This window comes from Sipha flava, unplaced genomic scaffold (assembly GCF_003268045.1).
Source record: "Sipha flava isolate LNK unplaced genomic scaffold, YSA_version1 217_pilon_pilon, whole genome shotgun sequence".
NCBI classification, from domain to species: Eukaryota; Metazoa; Arthropoda; class Insecta; order Hemiptera; family Aphididae; genus Sipha; species Sipha flava.
This window is the reverse complement of record NW_020272843.1, coordinates 273,316-299,090: the sequence shown is the minus strand read 5'-3', so window position 1 is coordinate 299,090 and position 25,775 is coordinate 273,316. Positions and strand designations below refer to the sequence as shown.

The following is a 25,775-nucleotide window of genomic DNA, read 5'->3' as shown; positions in this document are numbered from 1 at the left end:
TCCTTCACTACATTTCAACCCTACTGCCAGGGGGTTTTTGATCAAGGTTTTCCTTCCTCTAGGACGGTTGCTACCCAAGGCTGAAGAGACCGCCTGCCCTACCCTTTGTTGAGAATTGCTTTTTCAACCCTCAGTTCGTCGACCTGTCCAAAATAGGACACCCTGTTGGTAGTAAATTACCGTTGGCATAGCTCTCGGAACAGTTGAGGGACGCAAGCCCCTCCCACCACGTCAAGGTGGGTCCTCGCGAGGGGGGTTAGTCAAGATGTCACGCTTGACGAGAAATTTACTCAGCCCTACGAACGAGGCTAGAAAAGACAATATATTTATTTTTTTATACCTCAATAAGGGGTAATCGTGAGAGACTGTCTCGTGACTTTATTACAGAATATATTTATCCATATTAATCTATTAAGATAATTTATTAAGGAATTTATTATGTACACAGGTGTACACAGTCGATCTCACTCGCTTTAATTTATAAATGATAATATACTTCTACTCTCGTTAAATACTAACATAAATAATAAAAATATAATATTAAATAAAATAATAATAAACAATAATATAAATAATTTAACATACATTCTTATTGTATATAAACTATTCAGATTGTATTTTTTCAAAATAAAAAAAAACTAATTAAATTATATTATATCTTAAACTATTTATGTATAATCACAGAATGTTTTATGCTGTATTAATATAATAAATAATCTGTTATTTTTAAACAAGGCCTGTTAGTTTAATAAGGCTCACCGAGTTTTCTATATGTTACCGGCCCACTTAGTAAGTGGCGGACCTTGTCCAAATTTTTTTAATTGCATATTTCAATAGGTGCACTAATCTTCGACTTTAAATTATTAATATTTTCTGTTAGCGGCTTTTCATAACTTAAAAGGCCATAAATTGTCGCGGCCCACGGAGTTTAGCTCGGTAACTCGCCGGGTCAATCTGGCTTTGTTTTTAAATAAAAAATATAAGCCAATTACTACTTGCAAAATAAAAATTATCCGTTATCAGAGTATAGTCATATGTGTGCCCGGGCATCCCCCGAAATGTAGTAAATAGGTTCCCTAAAATGTATGTCTAAAAATAAGGGTTTCCTATTTTAACTGATGTTGTATAGATTAAATGTAATTTATTCAAATAAATTTGGCAAAAAATAAATCATGTTTCATATGAGATAGATGAATTGTCTAAGTCGGTAATACATTACGATACCTATTATATATATTTAATTTTTTTTTTAATTATGGACTTTTTAGACCATGTATCCAAATAATACTATCTCCATCCATCACGATTTTGCTCTAATAACTAGTATATTAAATAATCTGCTGAATTGTAATTCCTTTAGGTACTGTTAAACATTTTAAAATATCCAAATTAAATTTAAAACCGTTATTCTGATTCGAATATACGCAATTCGTAATATCAACAACAATAATAATAATATTAATATCGATTGTAATTAAATTCCATGTTAAATGTAGTATGTATTGCAAAATAACAGTTTTAATTAAATTATGGTGTTCGATTCCTACCGGAAGCGTTCGGGGGATCTCGGCCAAAGTTATGCGCGGTCCTCGTTTATGGTCCACCAGTTGTTCTATAAAACTCGAACAGTAGATATTATTGTTGACGAATCGCCGAATTTCCTTTCATTTCAATCGTGTGGTCAGCGTTAAACCATTGCAAACCAACAATTTATTTTACGGATCACGATCAAATAAATTATTTTGTAAGTCTTATACTTTTTAACTAATTCCATTAAAAAATATTTTATAGTGAAAATAAAATACATCGATTCATATATGTTGTAAGGTATATGTACATAAAAAATTATAGCTATGGTTCAAACAATTATTAGATTTTATATTAAATAATTAATTTGAAAATCAGTAATATGCGTGGTTAAAAGGTTAAAATTATTTTAAATAGTAAAATAATGTTTTTACCAGTTTTAAACTTCCCTCAATCAATAATAAACTATAAGTAATATACCTATATATATTTTTTTTAATTTGACCATAGTTTGACGGATAAGTGATTTAAAAAAAATATTTTGAAGTAGTTTTAATATATGTTTTTGATGAATTTAATATTTTAATATTAAATCCAAAGAATTAAATCTAATGAGTTAGATTTTTTTTTAATTTAAATGCATGATACAACCTGATTATTATTTTTTTTAATAAACTATGTGATTTTTAAAATTATTATCTCGTTTATTATTTAATTGTATGATATAGTTTTTACACAAAATGATGTTGAATTAAAATAATAGTAATTATTACGTCTTATATATAAGACATATACATTATAATGCAGTTACCTAAATATAGTTACTTTCTCATCTATTCAATTTGCATAAATATTTATTGTAAATGTAAATGACACACATAGATATGCATATATGTTATAGTTTGTTATATTTATTTCAACTACATCTGAATAAAAAATGTGGTTATGGTCAAAAAAAAATAAAAAATATTATAATACGTTTGTATTTTTTCTGTTTTACACAATATATTTGCTCCTTAATTATTATTATTTTTTTTTTTTTGTAAACAATTCTAATATTCTTCCATTATCACGATTTTCTGTTTTATAAATATGGATTTTTTACTCGAATATTTATTATTTTTTTTATATTTGTATGGTTTTCATTATTAAATAATTTGCACATACAAATACATCTTGAGCATGCAATCTCTTTGCGACGTTGTAGACTAAACTATTATAGGTTGTCATAGAATTACAACTCCCAAATACAATTGTCAATATTATTAGTATACTATCATTATTGTTATTAATATTGACTTATACTTGTTCATCTATCTTCCAAATCAGATTGCATATAATAATATTTTATTTATTTGTATAAAATTATAATTTGTAAAATAATCATTTTTCTTGCGGGGAAAATTTTGTTAAGTAAAGTGAAAATACCGGAGGAATGTTCAAATCCAAAATATTGATATTAATTTAATCGGTTTCAATCAAGACGACAATGAGTAAATTAATTTATATTATCTTTCAAAATCAGTTTTTCGAAAACCACAAATAACTTTGGCCCAATACTTGCGATATTGGACATAGTGAGACATAATTAGATATATGTATAAAATTCAGAATATTTTAAAATGGTATATTTTGAATTCTTTTACACGATTTAAAAATAACTTTTGTGTTCAAAGACTTATTCAAATAGTTTGGTATCGAACATAGTTTACTTTGGTAATACATTAGTTATAAAGTAGTCAAATACATTCTTGAGCTAAGTATTGTAGCAACGTATATACTAGTTATTATTTTGCATTAAGAAAATTTTATATTACTTGTAAATATTTAAATAATTTAAATTAATTTTAAAATATGTATTAAGTGTACGACTTTAGATATGATACCGTATTATCCAATTTATTGTAACGTGTGGGTACACTATTTAACATGTCATGTTTTTAATTTCATATGTCATACTTTTTGAAGTGTAAAAATACATGTTTTAAAAAGAAAATCTGTTATAATGTACTTATTTATGAGATTATGATCAATTCATTGCGTCATTTAATATGTAGAATTAAGTCAAAGATTAGTTGTTCGTGATGTTCGATATAAACTAACGTTTATTATGCTGGTCTATTATCGCTTATTCTACTAATTTCTACTAAACACAATTTACCAAAGTGTTCATTATACCTAATAGAGATTTATTGAGCTATAGTTCCCTTTCCGAAGAAGTTGACTTTCATTAGTAGGTATTTGGTCCTCCTTTATTTCAAAACCGTCTCAAGACCAATGCAAAATACCACCCATCGGCATGGAAACCTCTTCAAGAAACAAACTTTTAATTGCACTTTCTTATTATGTAAGTGAAGGATACGAATTTTCTACGCTCAAAAAATTATTAATTAACTTTGCCTACTCATTGAGAGTAGGCTTTAAAAATACTTCAAAACATTTGATTATTTGCACTAATGGCGCAACTAATTATATTTTATAATGAATACTTAAAAGTTTAAGGGCAAATCGAATTCCACACATCTGTATTTAACAGGTTTATTACCGATGATGTTCTAGTCTACTTAACAGATAAAGGCCACTATATTATTCGGGACACGTATTTTATTACAAAAAACAAGTTCAAAAAGATTCATAAAAAATATCAACGAAAAGTGCAGGAAAAATAAAAATAATAAACTCCATCATTATTCTATTCTCAATTTTAACTTAACAAGTAATATTGCTCCCAATCCCAGCTTTAATAAGAAACAAAAATTTCCAATGTAACTGCCACCGTCAACTACACACGAATGCTAGTTTTCCAATTATCTCGAGGCTATTAAAGCTGGTAATAATTCATTACTCTTTTTATTAACAACAATTTTGAAAACAACTGCTTTCTTCTTTAATACCCTATTCTTAAACTCTTATTCTCCTTGAGTCAACTAATTTCTAATTTTTGTTTCATATCTCTCCATTTATATTATTATAATTATTGTTATTGTTATTCTTATTATAATCATCCTTTATATTCTCTGCACGTTATCGTTATCTATATTGTAATATTATTAATTAATATTATTCTTTATCTGAAAATAAAGTTAAAAATAACAATTCTACTTAAGAATATGATTTTTTTGTAGTTTCTTATGGATTATAAGCTTTAATTGTATCTTATGATTGTATGTTTGTATGCTAAAGCTCATTTAAAAAATCAATTCACATAAAAAAATAAAAGTAACCTCGAGAATACCTGAGACTGAATTTATCCTTTGTCACTCCACTCATTGCAGATATCATGATACCAGTGGTGGGCTTACAGTTATTGAGATGCGTGTTTTAAATTAAGTGTAATGATTTTTTTAATTAGGTTATTTGCACGGAAAAAAAAAATTACTATAAAATTATAGCTATTAAAATTATAGGTGGTTACACTATATTTCAGTTATTGTTACTAATTATATTTAGCAAATATTACTAAAGTATCATAGTTGAAAAATTATAGGTACAATTTCTATTATTTAGTTACAGTTACTTATTACCTCGGCTAAGATTTAATATAAAAACGGTGTGGTTGTATTTACTATAAATATTAGTGATTTCAACTATAATTATAACAGAACTACTGTTTATTTTAGGAAACTTCGGGATTTACCAATGTTTCCGTTATCGTATAAGGCCTCTCTTCCTCCCGCTAGTAGCTACATTGATGGCATTCCGATTATCGTGATCTTTACGGCGCTATTAACCATATTGTGTCTACCAATACATATAAAAATATTAAATTTCGTTGTGTATCTTACTATTTTACCATTGTAATGTGCTAATGTTGTGTCTCGCGTTTTATTTTATTCGCACCAATAAATTTTGTCAATTTCTGCTTGAGCCTTATAAGGTAAGTTTATTTGTTTTACTATACCTACCCATTAGTTATTACCAGGGCTCGGAAGTTGTAGCACAAAAAATGTTACTTTTTAGCTCTTAAATATGCACTTAAAAACTCTAAAATATGCGTTATTGCGCTGCTTTTGAAAGTCAGTCATGATTTTATTAATTGTTTATAAATAATATTCTCTTTTATGTAACTACCTACAAATCTATTAAAATGAAAAAAAATAAATATAATTTACCCTCTAATAAAATTTAAAAGTATTCACTTTTTTTATAGAATTTGTGTATTTTTAGTGTTATACTATGGATATATATACTGAGTCAAAATTGAAAGAATGGGGATTCTCATCAGAAATCATTAAAGTTTTTAAAGGTATCTTCCATAATTAAAAGCTTAATTTAAATTAGACATACAAAGAAACATTATTCTAATACCTATATTCAAATAATAAATTGTACCTACCTATATTTTATTTAGATGAAGAAATAAATGAAATGGCATTGTTAAACTTAACTGAAACCATGGTCACACAATTGTTTCCTAAGATTGGTCAACGATCAGTATTTTTAAAAAATCTTGGAGAATTAAAAAATCTTAAAGTATGAACTCCTAAAGAATTTTTTCATTTTATATAATCAAAAAAAAGGGAGAAATGTTTTTGGTTTATCTGATAAATTTATTTTTGGGAAATAATGTAATGTATATTTATTTTCTTATACAACCCTTCTAACATTGTAGAATTTAGCTGTTAAAAACATTGAATTACAACCAAAACACCCTGCAATTGATTGGGACAGTTTGGAATTTGAAGTAACGGATATTGATAATACATTATTACCCATTGACAACAATCATGTTGAGGAGGAAATTTTATTAAATGAAATTGTATTACGGTCTTCGAACACTAGTATTGCTAAAAAAAATAATGAATATTCTTCAGGTAAAATATATTTCATACATTTTGATATTTAAATAACTACCTAATTTCTAAATTACAAATTATTATAACGTATATATCATAAGTTATTAACCTATTGTTATTTTGATACTAGTACAAGATTTTTTCATAAATGGCTTAAAATTAGGTACCTATTCATATTATTTTAATTTGCTCATTCATACAAATAATAAATCTTATTTTTTTCTTTCAAAATTTTAACTTTATATACATTTTTTTAATATATTTAAAAAAATAAAATTTAAATTATTAAAAAAAAATCATAACTTATAGATATTTTACCTATTAAATTAAGTTGGACGGATTTTAAAGATTAATGTGTTAACATTGCAGTTCTATAATAAAATTAATAATTAAAATTATTAATTTTATAACTAATAATTTTGATTTCTCTAATGATAATATAATGTTTGTTTCTTGGGTAAAAATAAAAAATATTCTATTTAATTGTAATAATATGTGTATAGTGATAAATGCTTGCGAAATTGAAGATATGTTACCATCGTTTGGATTAATAAAACATATTTTTATTACAGATGTCAACCTATCATTTGCAATATGCCAACTATTTAAAACAAATTATTTTAATGAACATTATCAGGCATTTAATGTTACCCCTATCCCAAAATATATTTGCATTAATTTGGAACAATTACATCAGAGGTCACACGAAGTCCGTGTATCTGGCTCAGATTTAATTTTTATCCCTTTATAAGTTATTTTTTATATATTATATAGTTATTATTTTTATATCTATATATATATTATATAGATCTACATTGTATATGTTTTTTTTTATTATTTGTGTAATGACAATAAAGCAAGTCAATGTTTTACTTTTGTTTATATTACATATATCTGTGTATTAATCTATTATATCTACATATGTATCTATTATAATATTTATATAAAATATGTTACTTATTAACATTATTATTTGTGCTATTATGGCAATAAAGCAAGCGTGCAATGTTTAACTTTTGTTTGTATTATATATATTAACATCTATCTATATATCTATAATATAAGTTTTTTTTTATTATTATTAGTGTAATGGTAATAAAGCAAACCAAAATTTTAATTTGTTTTATGGAAATAATTACTGCAAGTAAAAGGTCTTTATTTATTATGTATATTTTATATTTATTTAATTCATATCATTTGCACAATCAGATAATATTTTATGTTGTTTAAGACAAAGTTACATTGTTCCAATACAAATATATATAGCTAATTTTATAGGTCCCCCAGACAACTATTTTTTATGGTTGAAAAAAAAATATATATATTCAGTTGACTTAACTACATATTTTTTTATATTTATATATAAATGCTTTTATAGTTAATAACATTCAAAATACATTTTGGTGGTGGGGGAGGCTGCCAATAAAATATAGTAATTGTTACTATATATTATAGCTGTAACAAATATAAATTTCCTAAAAAAGTAACTATAATTTTAGTTGGTATATAAAAAAAAATAGTAGATATTCCTATCATTCAAATAAATAATAGTCAACATAAGCAAATATTTAATAATAGCTACTTCAATTTTAGTTGGCCCTACTAAGTATGATAACAGGTTTAACTATTTATTTTAGTCGAAATAAATATTATTTTGTAGTTTTGAAATTCAACTATAATACATATTGCTACTTCAACTATAATTGTTCAACTAAATCATATTAGTAACTTGAGCTAATTTTATAGCTGTCCCCCAGGCAACTATTTTTTTTAGTTGAAATAAATATAATTTCGGTTGACTTAACTAAATATTTTTTTCCGTGTGGACGAATGTTTCACTGTTACACTGTCTGATTAAACAAAAAAGTAACAAAAAGCAAAGAATCAGTACATCATTCAAATAACGATTTTAGAATAGTAATATTTTAAACATGTCTAATATATATGTTATGTCTAAAAATAATACGATTTTGTGTATAATTCAGGAATGTATTTCGTATGAATATAGAATTTAAATTTTAAAATACCAAATTTGTGGATAGTTATAATTTTCGAATATTGATTAATTTTCTATGCTAAATAAATATTCATAGAAACTTACGATGGGGATAGCACATTCACAAGTATGCTGCAGCATATGCGCCAACTGACATTTTTTTTTCGGCCAATTTACTGGGGTGAGTCAATCATGGAACTTTGTAAATTTAAACACGCGCTAATATATTAAAAAGTAATTTTTAAAAGTTTTTAATTTATATAATGTCATAAATAATGTCTGTAAAATGTAAAAGTAACTCTTATACAATACAGGTCTATTTCGGTCAAAAACGCACAAGTTGTCATCGGTGGATGATGAAGTAAAATTGAGAAAAGTTGCCAACTAATATATGAATTCATAACAATAACGTGAAGAGTAACTTTTATTTATTGTTAGAGTAATCGGTTTTATTTCTGTTGTATTCAGTGTAATGTATCATTATAAGTTTATTTTGAAACACGAAAATAAAATAATGCGATCAGAGAGAACAGTTTTGTTAGGAGATTTATGTAAATACTTGCAAATTACGCTAAAATGGACTGGGACAAAATTATACATTCAAAAAATGTCTATGGTTTAGTTATTATTAAGTATTTGCTGTATATAAGAAAAAATAATTTTTTTTCGGCTAGAAATTGAACAAGGTAATTAATATTTTTATCATAAAAAATTGCCTATCGAGTTGCTTTAAAATCATTATTATTATTTATTGTTCATTATTTTTGTACTTTGAATAAATCCACAATTTTAACCGACAAAAATATGATCAAATTTTTCAAGCTGATTTTTTTTTTTTAAATAAACAAAAAATAATTAGATTTATTAAAAAAATATAATTAAAAAAAAATTTTAACTATCTGATTATTTGAAAAAATGTACATTTATTTATGAATTACATGATGAAATTAAAAAATATTTGTTTATGATTACTATGGAAAAAAAAATACTATTAAAATAGCACATTAAATAGTCTGTTATGAATGTAGATACTTCTAAGCATTATTTAGTGATGATTTTCAAAGAAATTCTCATTATAATCAACTACGAAAACATTCAATATTAATAAAAATTAACAAAGTATTTTTTATAAAAATAAATACAATTAAAAAAAAAAGTTATATATTATATTACTTTGATAAAATATTTAGAAAAATCATTATATTTTGTTGGTTACGAAAAAATTTCTAAGAAAAATATCGAAAAATTATCGTTTGAGTTCGATTTTACGATTTAATAAGACGTAATCAACTTTTGATATATTTTATAACTTCAAATAGTTATTCCAGAAATCAGAGTAAAAAATATAAGTAAAAATTATAATCTCAATATTAATAAATTATTATATGAATGTTTTGTAAGCCATTTTTTGGTCTTTTAGGATATTGATTGGGCTTTCAAAGTTATTCCACACTTTGAGCTTTTTTTCAGTCTTAAACATAGAATTAAAAAGAAATATATAATATATACATATACATATATATATATATATATATATATATATATATTATATACATTTTTTTCCGATCAAACTCTATTCTGTCTTGATTATAATCTGTTTTATAACGTGTATATTATTTTTAATTAAGGAAATATTATTTTTGTATAATTCAGGCTTTCATTTATGAAGAAAAAAATTTTTCCCTCATGAATACAGGGCTAAAATATTTAAAGATCAGCTTTTTACATAAAATATTTACTTATATATTCCACTATAATAATGATTATTAATTCAGTGTAATTATCAACCGTTACAGTTAATCAGCGATATTTTTTTGTTGCAATATATTTTTTATTTGTAATAATATAATTACAAATTAAAAAATAATAACTTGTTCATATTTCTTTGTGGGGATTTTTATTAGTCATCGTGAGTCACATTGGATATGAAGAATATTGTGTTATACATTATACTGATGTGTGAATATAAGGGTTTCCGAAATTAATAGTACGCAGTAATAAATTTACACCAAGACATTAAAGGTTGCGTATTAACGTCATGGATGTTAGAGGAAAAAAAGCAAATTAAAGTCAGTTTTAATACACAGAGATTAGAAATTGAGACGAACATGGATAGATGATTTTTTATAGTTATGTTCACGATCATGGTTACCTACCATAGAATGTAAATTAAATAACAAAACCAGGTCAATATTTGAAATAATATAATCCGTATATTAATTTAAAAAATAATAATAAAAAATAACGAAATAATATTTTGAACTCAATTACTGCGAACAATATGTATATTCAAATATATACTCAAACCAATTACTATTTTGTACGTGCTGTTTTTAATACACCTTTTTTTCGTAATTTTCTTTTTCATTTCATATATCATTAAAAGTCTATGACATGCATAACGTTTGTTGTTTTCAGTTTCACTTTTTTGGTGAGGAGCCAAGTTGGGGTGTTTTTTTTTTATTTTCCTTATTTATAGATATATTTTACGTAATTATTATTAAACATATTATGTAATATATGTGGTTAGTTACCCTTAACGAGTGAAGTCCATGAAACGCACTGTTTGGGTCTGTTATGGGTTATTAGGTAAACATATTATATTCATTGTGAAAATATACTCCTGTATATTTTCTATATTTTCCTGTATATACTTTTTAATGTAAAATAAACATTCTAAACAGTCATATTGGATCAACGTCCCTGTGTTGAATAAATTAATCTATTATATAGTGATATTTATACTTAAAATTCCCGAATTTCAAATTATTAAAATATAATATTCTCTAAAAATCATTGAAAACAATATATTAATTTTTTGATTAATGTATTAATATTTTGTTTGAATAATTTAATTTATTAAAATAATCGTATTCATTATTATTAAATCAGAAAGGTACTGAAAAATAATAGAGCCCTAAAACGTCAAGTATGTGTTTTTAAAGTAATGTTCTTAAAAAAAACAATTGTTTAGAACTTCTGTGAAATAAAAATGTAATTTTCAAAATCCTTAAAATTGATCACAACTCAACGAATAAAAACAGAAAAAATATATTATTTAATTTACTTATACAATTAAAAGAATACTCTTGTAACACACATATATTAGCAGTGGTTTTATCGCGTTTTGCGTTTTCTCGCACAGCAGTAATCTTTCATTTCAAACGCGAAAATAATATCTGTTTTCCAGTTCGTTCGATTTTGAGGCTGCACTTGGGATGAATATTTCCGTTTAGTTGTCACATTTATTCGGTTAGATCAACACGTTCAAGTATAGAAAAACAAATTGTAAGTATATTTCTATATCGTGAATATGTACGTTCGGATTTACAAAGATATTTTAGCATTATTATTACTATTATATTACAATATTCATTCAAGTTCGGTTTGATACGGCTTTTTATTTCATGTCACTTAGAGTGATGTTATAAACCGATTTTTTTCTATTTGTATTATTTTATCTTTTTTTGCGGAAACTTTCGGAACTTTACATATAAAAATATAAATATATAAATATATATATGTATATGTACTCTAGTTTAAAATAAAAATTTTCTCTATTCGAATTTCGATTTATTCCCACATACATATATTTTAATTTCTTATAATACGAAGATTGATTATTAGGATGCGAATGTTGCTGCATTTGCAAATGTTCTTTTAATACACTAATTTATTGCTAAGTAAATTTTAAATGCAATGCGGATTAAAAATAATTAAAATCTAAAATTTTTAAATCCAAGTTTTTGGAATTTTTTCATTTTAATTTCAATTTGGTTGGGCTTACTAATTTTCAATTTTAAATACAATTTCCATAATTTATTAAATGGCTTAAGTCAAAAGCATATGATTTATTGATGTATATTGTTTAAATGATTTATTGTCTATTGACATTATTTTATGTTAAGTTATCACGACAGTTTGATTATTTTTAAAATTGTATTTTCTAACTGGGATTTATTGATCTATATAAATAAGATTATTTTAACACGTTTAAGATAATTTACATTAAACTTGATTATTTGACAATCGTTCTTCAGTCAATTTGTGAATTTCGTGTGATCATATTATTTACTTTTTTTGCAAATATGCCAAAAATTAAGCCAAGTTTTTCCACTGTTTTTAAAAAAAAGAATATTTGTGTTAGAAAATTGAAAAAACTCTTATATCACTAATTCAATGTAAAATATTTTTTTATATTTTTTAGAGTTTAAAAATTTTGTAACATTTTATTTATTTATTTATTGAATAAACTCCTGTAGGCTTAAGTACAGTCATACAATATATAGTTAACAGTGGATGAAACATCGATTGATCAATTAAAATGACAGTAAAAAAACAAATAAAAATATTTTCATACAATAAGATAATAAAATTACATGCACATAAGTATAATAAATGGGTGATAACTGACTAATGATACTTAAGAGTTGGGTTAAACAGTATATAGAATATCATTAAACAAATAAATCAAATTATTACAATTATTGAGCCGATTACATTCAACAGTTATACGATTAATTGGGTTGTTGGAGCTATATGAAGTGTGATGAAACGGAATTGCAAATGTAGGAATGGACCGAGAATTGACTGTGGGGATGTAAAAGTTAAAAGTTTTAATACTAACGTATCGTTATTTTTTAGTACAATTTTTTAATTTTTTAAGCGCAATTGTTGGTACTTTTAAGTGCTGTAATGCAATCAATTTTACTAGTTTTTGACTACTATAACACCCGTGTCTAATTATCACCAATAAGAAAAAGTAAATTCATTTTTTCAGAATTTTTTCTAAGTATAATACATATCAAAGAACAATTTCATGAAAATATTAAATTTCATTGCTATAAATAGAAATAAAGTAGAAACAATTAGATTCTAAGATTTTAAGTGATACTACTTGTATACTAATATTATCATTTATATATTTTAATTTAATTTTTATAATATAAAAGTGGAGTGAGATCAGTGAGGGATATCTCATAAAATGTTCATTCCTTTTTCCATCTATGCTTTTTATGTTTATATATAATTAACAATTGGGTTACTGGAGATTTACTCTTCGATTTGAAAATAAACATTTTTATATAATTTGAAAACTAAATTTATACATTTTTTTGAGGGATGACTTTATGACTTAAGTTTTCAAATTATGTAAAATGTTTATTTTCAAAAAACATACGATTTAACCGATAAAACGATTATTAGACATTAAAAAACCACCTTGTTTTTTGTATATTCTTGTATTTTTTACTATTAATAAGCAGTTCAAATAGCCATAGAACATTTTTTAATTAACTGATTACAATAATGTAAATTAAGAAACTTTATTTTCTTTAGTAGGTATGCTTGAAAATCATGTTGACATTTTTATCTGCAGGGGTGTGTATGACATTGTAACCACAAAGTAAATTGTTCTAAAAAAAAACTCCTTTTGAAACTTTAATGCCAAGAATAATATTTTAACAAAACTTTTTCTTTCATACTTAAACACCTGTGGAGCAGGTAGAGATAATAATTAATAGTGTTTTACCAGAAGGATATGAAAATTAATTTTAGGCGAGTGTTGAGGAGTTTTTCACATTCCACTACTTCAATCACACAAATCGACTCCATAGGTGCATTAAATAAAACGTACATTTTTCTTTACTATTTAAGAAAAACAAATAATTAATTTAATGAAATACTTCACCGAAATGCGGGAATTCATTGATTTACTGAACAAACAATATCAACATATCCAGATCCGATTCCAGAGACTGTCATGTGTAATATTTGTCGGGGACCTTTAAATATATAAATTTTTGTACAAATTTAACTTACTGCTTACCCATTCTGCTACACTAACCCTAACCAAATTCAAAGAATACGATTTTCATGAAACAAAAACAGCAAATTTACACTTAACATATATTCTAGTTTATTGACCAACTATATTGTCCATATTTTTACACTCCAAATTTGTCACGGTTTATTTAAACCCAATCCACCCATGTTATGTGGACGAAAACATCACTTTTTCTTTTCATTGATAAAATTATTTTTATTAAAAGCTAATTTAAATATTTTGCATTCGACATTTATTTTTTTTTACAAAAAAGAAAAGAAAAAAAGTGTAAAATTCTGATATTTTGTAAATATAATATAATTTATGTAAATTTGGGACCCTTCGAATCCCGAGGACCCCGGTCTTGGCCTTTAGGGGCTATACCTTAAGATGATATTGCGCATATATACATCTACAATCGTACTATGACATTTTTTCATATTAGTTATACGTAACATTATGGCATACAATTCGATTAATCATACTGCCTTTTATTGAAATAATAAGACTACTGAATTAACGTAAATTAATATTATGTGGAATTGAGTTTTAAAAAAACAAAAATGAGTATAATTTTTTGTTTATGTATTATTTAAAATGATTGATGTTTTAATGTTTTGTCATGATACATCTCAAATGGAAGTAAATAATAATATACAGATAGAATTATTCAAATATAAATTGGGGAAAATTCAAATAACTGTTTTTAACAACGTTTCTTAGGTAGAACTCAATTTATTTAATTTGAAATTCTCAAAATTTAAATTAAGAGATACGTTGGTTTTACCATACCATCAAAGGGTACTTGAAAATTACCAGGGTTATTAAACAATATTCAAATGAGCAAAACATATTTCTGATAATCTAATTGAATCGTAAGGTATCATTCTTATTAATAATTAATTTAGAACCAATATTTATTCAAGTCGAGTTGTTGTTCTAGTTGTTCTTGTTTAGTTCAGTTTTGTATATTGATTCATGGATCCTCAGTGTCAATTATTAACCATTGACACTATTAGAATAAAATACTGAGCGTTGTTAAAATTAAATGTATTATTACGAATGATATAAGGGTGCGCTATTCCCAACAATCCTTATGTACTAATATTATTTTACCTTCTATCAATGCGATGAAACTAATAATTAATAATCAAAAACTATAATTTATAAATCATTTCTAAAACCTATACGTGGGCGTACGAACTACAACTATAAGGCGCAGTCAAAAAATCAAATACCAAAAAATTTCAAAATTCAAAATATATTTCAAAACATAACTGTCCAATTATACACAAACGTTCTTTTTTTTTAATTATTCTATCCATATTAAAACGATTAACGAAGAAGCCAAAGCATTTTATAATTGATTTTATTGATTTTATTCCAAACCTCCGCACCACTAAGACCCATTCATAAAAAATTTGTTCATCCCAACTCCTACTAGAAATCCCCATCGTAGATTTAAAAGAATATGTAGTTGTCGCCTCGCAATATATGTAGTTGTCACGTAATAATACTATACCTTCCTGTTTAATAAAGTTATCCTTTCATGTACTGCCAAACCGCAAAATAAGAATTATGTTTGTAGTGTTTTAAATCTGAACTATTTCATGTGAAATATTTTATATGAAATATTTCATAAAGTTGTGAAGTATTAGATTTGTATTAACTGTTTCACTATTTTGCTTTACCATAGACCATAATAGATGGGATAACTATCTACATTCCTTAGTTCACCGAAAAATATTTTCATTGACCTTAAAATCTATTGTTATCATTTTTTTCAGTGATAATCAATGTTGGGACTTATCTAGATAAGTTATCTAGATAGATTTGTTGTCATCTGTTATCTTATCTAGATAAATAACGCTAAGTTATTTAATTACTTATCTAGATAATTTCATCTAGATAATTGTCTGTATTCTTGCCAAAATTAGAGTTATTTTTATTCTTGTACGGAGACGAATCCAACAAATCAGAGATCAACAAAATCGGTCCAGCCGTTCTTGAATTATAACTTCTGTAAATAACCTGACTTTCTTTTATACATATAGATTTTGTATTCATAACCATAATTCGTGTATTATTAATAAGTAATTATTATTTCTTGGTATGACATTTTATTTGAATTTTCATGTTGGGTAAATATTTTTGGTATTTTTAAACTTAATTTCTTATTTTTCCACGGAAGTTCCAAATATAATAGGTATTTGATTTTAATATAAACATGTCACTCATACGCTGAATAGTCATTACTTCCCTCTTGGAACCCGTAAAGTCGTAACTACTTATAGAATGATGAATATCATCAAATTATTATTATATGGAAAACAATATTATTAACTTAAAATATTTTTTTATGTATTCTGTATTCATCTTGATACGTACAGAGCAAATTTCATTTTTTTTTTTTTTTGTGTAACAATTTAGTGATTAACTATAATTAAATGTTGTACATTATATATAAATACTGTTTAATGGTACACTAAATTACTACAATAAACATTAAACACCAGGTACCTATTGATAATAATGATTATAATTGAGTTTTCATAGACATTATTAGAATTTGAAATATTGACCAAAAAATAACATTTTTTGAAAATATCTTTTTTTTTTATCTAGATAAAAATGAAATTATCTTTTATCTTTATCTAGATATTTTAATTTTTTTATCTATTATCTTTATCTACGAGTAGATGAGTTTGGACATATTATCTTTCATCTTTATCTAGATAAATTTTGCATTATCTATTCCCAACACTGGTGATAATCGGTAGGACGCCGGCATAATTTATAAATAAATAATATATATATCAAAATTGTATTTTAGGGGGTCAAAGGGGCGATCGCCCTCCTTTGGATTTAACAACTTTGATTGGTATTTGGTATTTCGAGTATTGAGTTTTCGACTTATCCGGTGCTATTTGATTCTATGATTGATTCATTTAATTCATTCAAATGGGACTTGTTATAGGTATGATATCTCCTTTTGCTGATCCAAAACAACAATATACACAAAAAGAAAATTATTACTAATTAGGTGTAACGATCGTTGATTTCCATGCAGGTAAACCGTTGTGCGACTTATTGTGACCGTGTTTTCGTCCTCGGATTTAGACCACAACTCGGAGTTCTTGTGTGAGCACGATCAGAGAGTGTGTTGGCGCCATGATCGCGGTTAACTTCAGTAACTTCATCGCCGATGGAAGCAACGACACTCTAACACCTACAAGCGACTACGATTACGCCGGCAGACCGGAAACATACATCGTTCCCATATTGTTCGCTGTTATATTCATCGTCGGAACCATCGGCAACGGTACGTTGGTGTTGATATTTGTCCGGCACAAGCAGATGAGAAATGTGCCTAACATTTACATTCTGAACTTGGCGCTCGGTGATCTGCTGGTGATCATCAGCTGTGTGCCGTTCACATCAACCGTTTACACGGTAAGGTTATTGGTTGTATGTTGAATGTAATGTACACATTATATATAAATTATATATATGAATTTCGTATAATTATACATACAGGGTGATTATTCTAGGAAATTTTTAAAACATTTTGCTTTACGCTCTTCCCAAACGCTTTATAGGTTTTCAGTTGATAACAATCATCGGCTAACCTTAACAAATCCCCTTGACGAGGATAATGTGTGACAAAGGTCATTGAATTAGGAAAGAGATACCGAAGAAGAATATTTCAAGTTACTATTGTATTTGCACTCCTTGGTTCCTTTTCCCTTAACTAACTTTGATAACAGTGCATCAGGTTGAAGAAAAAGGGAAATCAAAAGTTTGTATAGTTTTGTCCCGTACTACCACGTTTCGGAGGGGATTGCGATTCTTTTAATGGATAAGTAATACGATTATTAAGAAGACGCTAAACACGCATGTGTTGTTTCCGTCTTACAAACGTGTAACAAAGCTGTGCGATGTCATAGATTTTTTACGATATAAATTTCAAGCGAGATATGATTATGTAAAATATTACTTTTTATAAAAAGCTCATAACTCACTTGAAATTTTAAAATATCGCGAAGACTTATAATATCGTATGTTCTAATTCAATATTGGTTTTGCTGAACGCAGATTTGCTATGTCGTATATTTTTAAAGTGAAGACAATACATTTGGTTTTCTCTAAAGTATAATATATATTTTTTCAATTGTGCAAATAATCATATTTTATTATATGAAATTTAACCATTTCTATGCAAAGTGTCTTTTAGATCAAAATTACTTACAAAATAAATTCACGTTTACAAGCAATTATCGTGTTAAGTTATTTTATGGGAACGAATTTATTTTTCCTTGTCTATTTTAAACGTTAGCGCGGTTTCTAATTTTTCATTGAAATCTAAAAAACTAATTTAATGGAAACATTGACGACAATTTTATTAGCTTTGTCAATTTTGTACGCAGCATACCTACAGGAAATATAAACGATGCATCTCAAATTAGAGAATATGACTTACGTTTTATTTAATTTCATCGATTCTCGTTTCATAATTCATTGAAATTAATATATAATATTGTATTACATTGTTATTCGAATTGAACGACCAACTTCTGTCAATTGCCAAATCATCGAGATCGATGACCTCGTTTGATGTCACATTACATCACCAGATACTAGCTGAACTTTATTAAACATCTTTAATAATATATTAATTAATTATTTTAATAGCCAGCTTTCCTAAAAATATTCGGTCACTGGAATTCTTTTATATTTATTTTTTTTTTATTTTATTTAAAACTTATAATCTGTGTTCAAAAACACAATGAGTAAATACGAGTATAATGATTTTGTACAAAATTAATAACAATAACATGGTTGCTTAATGAGGGTGGCTATTCAGTGATAGAACCCTGCAGATCGTGATAATTAATTTAGTCTAATAAATCAAGACACCAACGTTTTTTTGGAATTCATCCCAGAGTATATAAGAAATAAAATCTATAGAATATATTATTTGATTAATATTGTTATTATTAAAATATCATCAATAGCGACCGTTTTTAGTAAAGTTTATTTAAATTTCTCGACGAATTGAAAATAGTTTGTATCTTTTTTAGATGAATTTACCATATTTTTATAACTCGTACGGACATTATTACATTTTTTTAACAATGTTTTATTATAATAAGTTTGAACTTTGTGGTAAAATATATTTTAGAGACATGTGTGCAAAACAAAAGTTTTTCCATGTTTGATCAACAACCTAAATAAATTTAACCAGAAAAATAGTTTTTTTTAAAAAGTCTATATTGTAAAAAAAAACTAACTTGTACTACAAATATAGCGGTAAAGTTCAAACAGTAAATTAAATTTTTTAAACTAATCGGCACCACTAGGGTTTTTAGTTTTTAAACGTAAAATGACTAATTCAAATCTACTAATTTCGTTTAAATTATAATTATGCCAATACATTTTATACCACAATCACGACGTATTTCTGGTCCGCTGATAAGATTAGGGCGAGCTCGTGCACACAAGTGTATGGTCGATGAAATAAATAATGTAACCTCTGTTTTTTCATATTTATATGTATCACAGCTAATCTCGATCAGTGAATGTCAACAATATTGCATATACAATGTTGTACATAGCGTTCCACAAAATCTATGATGGATTTTGCAAACAAGGAAATATTAAGGGTACTTCGGTTGTTATTTTATTCAATTTTGAACTTATCGTAAAACTTATAAATCTTACGTTTACGCGTAACGTAAAATAACTAATTTTCGATAATTTTACGATAAAATATCTTCGTCGAAATATTCACGTTAAAATATCTCTGATGGAAAGTTTTTTTAGATGCGAAAAAAATAATTTTCAGATAAAATGGACTAACCGATTCTAGAATAAGTGTACCTCAGTTTAGTAATGTGTACAGAAAATTTTTTTGGGAGGGGCTACTATGAACAGGTTTAAATTGCCTCTGCTATCTAAGAATTACTAACAAGCCACAGTAGGTACTTATCTAAATTTCATTTACAGAATATCCCAAAACTATTTGATAAAGGCAATAAAAATTTTCTCAACTGATTACATTATTTATGTATTTCCTAAAGTAAGTATAATCGCGTATTTACGAACAAAGAATGATGTGGTACTTGACTATTTAATATATATATATATATATATGTCTACTGGACTATTTCTATAATAAAATATGGTATGAATAAAATGTATTATACAATTATAATTTATTTATTTATTATATAATTAACTCTTAATAATAAGCATTGATCCATAAATTGAGAACCTTAAAACATGTGAATGAACTATTGAAGTACAATTGAATAAAATAAATGCAACCAGGTTAAAATCATTTTTTATTTTTTTTTTATAAAATTATTTCTAAATAAGCATAAAGCACCATTAAAATATAACAAACGTTTAAAATAATTTTTAAGTTTTTTGAAACATTTCGGGGTAGGGAGGGCTGTATCCTACTAGGCACCCCCTATATATGCCACTGCCTCTGTATATGTTTATATACAATTATATAATAGTTTTTACTCGTTTCATCCGTTGTCAGTGTAAAGCTAGAACTTATTTAATATTTCTTACGATTGTCGCAACATCAAATACGTTTATTGCTATAATTTTTATCATAAAATACATGACTAGCATAGTGCTTATTGTTCGTTGGGTGTGTGTTTTTTTTTTTTTGATTTTCACGCCGTGCCCCGTTCGATTACAGTTCCAGACGTGGCCTTACGGGCTGGCCGTGTGCAAAGTGTCGGAGATGGCCAAGGACGTGTCGATCGGCGTGTCGGTATTCACGTTGACCGCGCTCAGCGCCGACCGGTACTTCGCCATCGTGAACCCGATGCGCAAGCTGCACACGTCCGTCGGCGGCCAGTTCGCTACCAGATTCACGGTGATCGTGGCCGTGGCCATCTGGGCGGCGGCCGCGGTGTGCGCCGTGCCCGCCGCCCGATTCTCGTACATCCGCCAGTTCCGCGCGCACAACATCACCCTGTTCGAGGCCTGTTACCCGTTCCCCGAGGACCTGGGGCCGGCCTATCCCAAGGCCATGGTGATCGTCAAGTTTCTCGTCTACTACGCCGTGCCGCTGGCCGTCATCACGTGCTTCTACGTGCTCATCGCCCGGTACCTGGTGCACACCTCCAACAACATGCCCGGCGAGCTCCAGGTACGCGCGCCCGCCGCTGATCGTTAATGTTTCTCTCCCTCTGTCTGTCTCGTGTGCGCGGTCCGTCGCTGTCGGTGCTAAAACCGCCCGTGCGTACATTTCGGCCAACGGCGCCCACGAGGCTGCGCGAAATCCTTCAGCAGTTGGTTTTTTGAAAACCGAAATCTGAAATCGTAGCACGAAAGTCGTCTAAAATCTTCTTAACTTTTCGAGAACGATTTTTCTTTTCTTACTACCTATACATTCACGTTTTTTTGAGCGAATCATTTTCCAAAGAAGTCCAAATATTTGATAGATATATAATGGTTTATTTTTTATCCATTTATGATATTTGTACAATAAATACAATAATGATCAAAAGTTTGTTCAACAAAAATAAAACCGTAACTTATTGAATAAAAAGGCAACACGAAAACAACACGGCACGCACTTGCGAACAAAAATATTGTGCAGCTCTATGCGTGACCTTTAATCTTATTGACGTGGTATTTGATAGCGCGGCAGGTAAATAATAATACGATAAAATATAAAAAGAAGCACCTTTTATGAAATATTAAATGTTTGTTAAACACCACCAACGCGCAATGTGTACATTGTACACGTACGCGTGTGTGCTTATATTATAAATACATACGGTTATAATTAAACAATGATATTGAGTCCATTCTATATGTTCACAGTTGAAACAACATAGTGCTCATGCGTGACAATATAATTTTGTTATTATATCATAAATTAGCGCTTCCTAAACTTGTTCCGTTATACTTTACCCTTTTCGGGACCGAATTCGTAGATTTATAAAGTGATTGCGAAATATAATATTATTTATTTCTTTAATTATAACGAGCAAGGACCGAATACAAACATCAAAATAGCATTTGAACAGATTAAATGAGATGTCATAAACTTAAACATCTACTTATGCTATACTTATAAATTATTAAAGTCTTAGTATAAATTTTATTTTTTTTATTTTAAATTTATTCCTGATCCATTATAAGTTTTCATTTATTTATTCAACAATATTTCGGTAGACAATTATTTTGTCACAAACGCATTTGTATGTTATAATTTTATGAAAAATGTTAATCATGGTTTTAAATTAAAATATACAAATATTTCAATATTTGTGATAAAAATAAGTAAAATTTAGTAAAAATATATTTACTATATAGTATAGGTTATAGATAATACGTATAATGTAAACTATACTCCATTATTAATATAACACTTATGAAGTAAATCAACCCATTTTATTGAAATTTAAAGTAGTAGTTAATGAATAGTTATTAAAATTACAAACTTAAATTATATGAGCTTATAAATTAAGAAATATAAAGCATTTTTTTTTTTTTATATAAATTCGTAAAATCTTTTATGAGTTGATATCATAATTTTTCCTTTTTCGGAAATACCTGTATGTATGTTCAAAACGAAAACACTTTAAATTTGCTTTGGGTCCGAAAATCGGAAACGTTAACAGCACATTATACTTAAAAAATCATTGTGTCCAAAAAAGGAAATATTATAATGTCAATATGTTTTGTTTTTATTAAAAATGACATTTCATAATGCACGTGATGCATTTAAAAATATAATTATATAATTATAATACGAGTAGTAAATTTTATATTTTATGAGTCGGACGAGTCCATGTATCCATTTCGATTAATTAGCAGTCCTCGGCTTAGGAAATACCGATAAAAGCCAATATTAATCATTATACATACTTAAAATTCATCTTATTTTGTAGCGGTTAATATTTGAAATAACTACATTAGAAATAATTATTTAAATCACTCTATCACTTTCTGTTTGGTGGCAATTATATTTTAATTTTTTAATTTTTATCTATTGTATGATGAATTAATTTATCGCATAAAAATGAAAACAATAACAGTATAATATTATGTAGATCGTTTGTCAAAGGGTATTAGGGCCAAGAGAAATATTAGCTGTATGGTGCAATTCAAAGATTTTTTCTTCCGTCGTGTAAGAATTAACATACGTGTCTGATTTTTATTGTGTAGGAACTTACATATATAGTATATATTATATACCCTTTTCCACTATGTAGGAACTAACATATATATTTTTAAACCTGTTAGGTCTCGTGTGAGAACTTACATTCGCCCACTGTACTTGTTATGTTTAAATTATGAACATATATAATGCAAAATTATATACTTAATGTATATAGTTTAATTTATGAACATACTAAAAACAAACTAGGGTAGGTACATAATATATTTCTGATCTATATTCATGCTAAGCCCATGATTGTTGATTGAAACATTCATACAGGTGATTCATTCTTATTTAAAACCTATGGACATTTTTGCAACTTTTAAAATTTTAAAGTTTTCAGTTTTATTAAATCTTAATACTTATATTTACCGAAAACCATTCCTTATTTTAATAAGGAATCGTTGTCGGAAAATGTATATTAAATGTTAATTATATACATTAATATACTTATCGTATATCATGTAATTATATATTATGCAACCGTTTTTTTATTTCATTGGTGGGTGGTGTTGAATACTTTTGTTTTGCCCCCTCCCCCAATGATTTCAACTAGTTTGTGCCTCTGTGTCTGCATACTTTTGGAAAACGCGTTTCTCCCTGTGTCGAATGATACCCGTACAATTGATGCGTGTACATAATCTAATGAGAATGATGCGTGCACGATATTCTACACCAACTGTGCAAAACCTTTTTTGATCCACGACCAATCAAATGAATTTATTTCGATGAGGCGACCACCCTTCCTACCAACATTACACGCTGAATATACACTTACTTAATGCGTACAAAAATGTTATTCGTGTAAATCAAATCGTCAATATTAGGCAATTCTATAATTTTTTCAATCCAAAACATCAAAAAAAAAAAAAATAATAATAAATAAATAAATAAATAAAATAAACAAATAAAAATAAAATACAAAATCAGTGTTTTATAAAATCTAAACAAAACATTGTATACGATACATAATTTTTTCATTCGGTGTTAAACTATTGGCGAAGTCCTGAATACAATTTGAAGACCCCCCTTCCCTCAAAGACGATGCGCCACTGCGCTCTCTACACTATTATTTCGTCCAGGGACAAATACGTCAAGTGCGGGCGCGGAAAAAGGTTGCCAAGACCGTGCTGGCGTTCGTGCTGATGTTCGCTGTCTGTTTCCTGCCGCACCACGTGTTCATGCTGTGGTTCTACAACTACCCCAAGTCCACGGACGAGTACAACACGTTCTGGCACGTGTTGCGCATCGTCGGCTTCTGCATGAGCTTCATCAACTCGTGCATTAACCCTATCGCCCTGTACCTGGTGAGCGGCACGTTCCGCAAATACTTCGACAGACAGCTGTTCCGATGGTGCGCGGGACCGATGGCCGCAGCGGCCACCGACACCAACGTGTTCATGATCCGGAAGAACGGCACCGTGAGCCGGGACGCGAGGATCAGCGAGTCCGTCGCGGCCGTGCAGCGGGCCCGCGTCCACGACGGCAGCCGCAACCGAGACAAACAGCAACAGCAGCAGTAGGATACTCCCGTCCGCGGTGACGGCGTTCCGGATTTTGAGTGTTAAAAAAAATAAACCCGTTATTTATGAATCAACGAGGTATAAATACTGTTTATATTCATGTACATGCACGCACGTTGTACAATCGGGGTAGGACCAAGGGGTTCAGAACTCCCTTATTTTTTCTATAACAGGGAAAACATATAAACTATTCAATCGTAGGTAATCTAACCTTTTTTTCATAGATTTAATACATAGTAGTTAATGAATTGCTTACTTTTTTGAATTGTAATAGATTTTAAATTTGAAAAACCAAGTATATTATTTACGTTTTCAATAATGATATAGTAATAGTACATTAGTTAATGAAGTTTGTACATTGATAACTAGAATACATTTGATTTTACCAATAAGCTGTAAATAATAGTCGTGAAAATATTATTATCTATAAAAGTTATAAATATAAGATGTACAGTGATTTCTTTCTAAATTTGTAGGAATGATAAAAAATAAATTTAAAATGAATAAATACAAATTTATAGTTAATTTTTTAGATTTGGATAGTACTAAAACACATTTTTAGTTAGGAAAGTGTTGTTTGGTGTATATAGTAGTTATTTAAAATTACAAGTTTGTAAAAGTAACGTAATAAGTTCTATACCGTACTTATCAAAATGTTATATTTTTCTCTTTCTTCTTTAAGCAATTCTTGTCTTTGGAATTGTTGCAGGCACACTTGTCTCATGAGTTGATCAACTGTTAACTTTAGATGCCCCAAAGAATAAGTTACATATTAGTAACATTGTGACTCAAACGTTTTGCGTATGTATTCGAAGTGTTACAGTTCACAATGTTTACTTGTTAGTATAAACATAATGCGTAATATAAATATATATGCGTTTTATAAATATAATGGTTCAGCACTTTTTTTACG

The 25,775-nt window shown here is 27.5% G+C and overlaps 2 protein-coding genes across 3 annotated transcripts; both read left to right on the top strand.

The window, feature by feature from the left end:
- The first annotated feature begins 1,621 nt into the window (after positions 1 to 1,621).
- On the top strand, positions 1,622 to 25,174 carry LOC112683056 (neuropeptide CCHamide-1 receptor-like). 2 transcript variants are annotated; one of them, XM_025553916.1, is made up of 5 exons: positions 1,622 to 1,744; positions 16,977 to 17,120; positions 17,214 to 17,596; positions 20,859 to 21,314; positions 24,422 to 25,174. In XM_025553916.1, exons 3-5 carry the CDS (start codon positions 17,315 to 17,317, stop codon positions 24,860 to 24,862), a joined length of 1,179 nt encoding a protein of 392 aa, XP_025409701.1. In that variant the 5' UTR covers positions 1,622 to 1,744; positions 16,977 to 17,120; positions 17,214 to 17,314; the 3' UTR covers positions 24,863 to 25,174. The 2 variants fall into 2 exon arrangements, with proteins under 2 accessions (XP_025409701.1, XP_025409700.1); XM_025553915.1 differs by lacking the exon at positions 16,977 to 17,120.
- LOC112682969 lies at positions 5,088 to 7,074 on the top strand. Its single transcript, XM_025553768.1, has 5 exons — positions 5,088 to 5,404; positions 5,695 to 5,773; positions 5,879 to 6,000; positions 6,140 to 6,341; positions 6,896 to 7,074. Exons 1-5 carry the CDS (start codon positions 5,336 to 5,338, stop codon positions 7,072 to 7,074), a joined length of 651 nt encoding a protein of 216 aa, XP_025409553.1. The 5' UTR covers positions 5,088 to 5,335.
- Positions 25,175 to 25,775: the final 601 nt, after the last annotated feature.

Bases quoted from the DNA above. Each gene is read 5' to 3' on its own strand.
- LOC112682969 (XM_025553768.1), top strand. From the start codon at position 5,336: ATGTTGTGTCTCGCGTTTTATTTTATTCGCACCAATAAATTTTGTCAA. The intron at 5,774-5,878 runs GTATCTTCCATA...TATTTTATTTAG, and splicing joins AATCATTAAAGTTTTTAAAG to ATGAAGAAATAAATGAAATG. The intron at 6,342-6,895 runs GTAAAATATATT...TTTTTATTACAG, and splicing joins AAATAATGAATATTCTTCAG to ATGTCAACCTATCATTTGCA.
- LOC112683056 (XM_025553915.1), top strand. From the start codon at position 17,315: ATGATCGCGGTTAACTTCAGTAACTTCATCGCCGATGGAAGCAACGAC. The intron at 17,597-20,858 runs GTAAGGTTATTG...GTTCGATTACAG, and splicing joins TCACATCAACCGTTTACACG to TTCCAGACGTGGCCTTACGG. The intron at 21,315-24,421 runs GTACGCGCGCCC...TATTTCGTCCAG, and splicing joins ACATGCCCGGCGAGCTCCAG to GGACAAATACGTCAAGTGCG.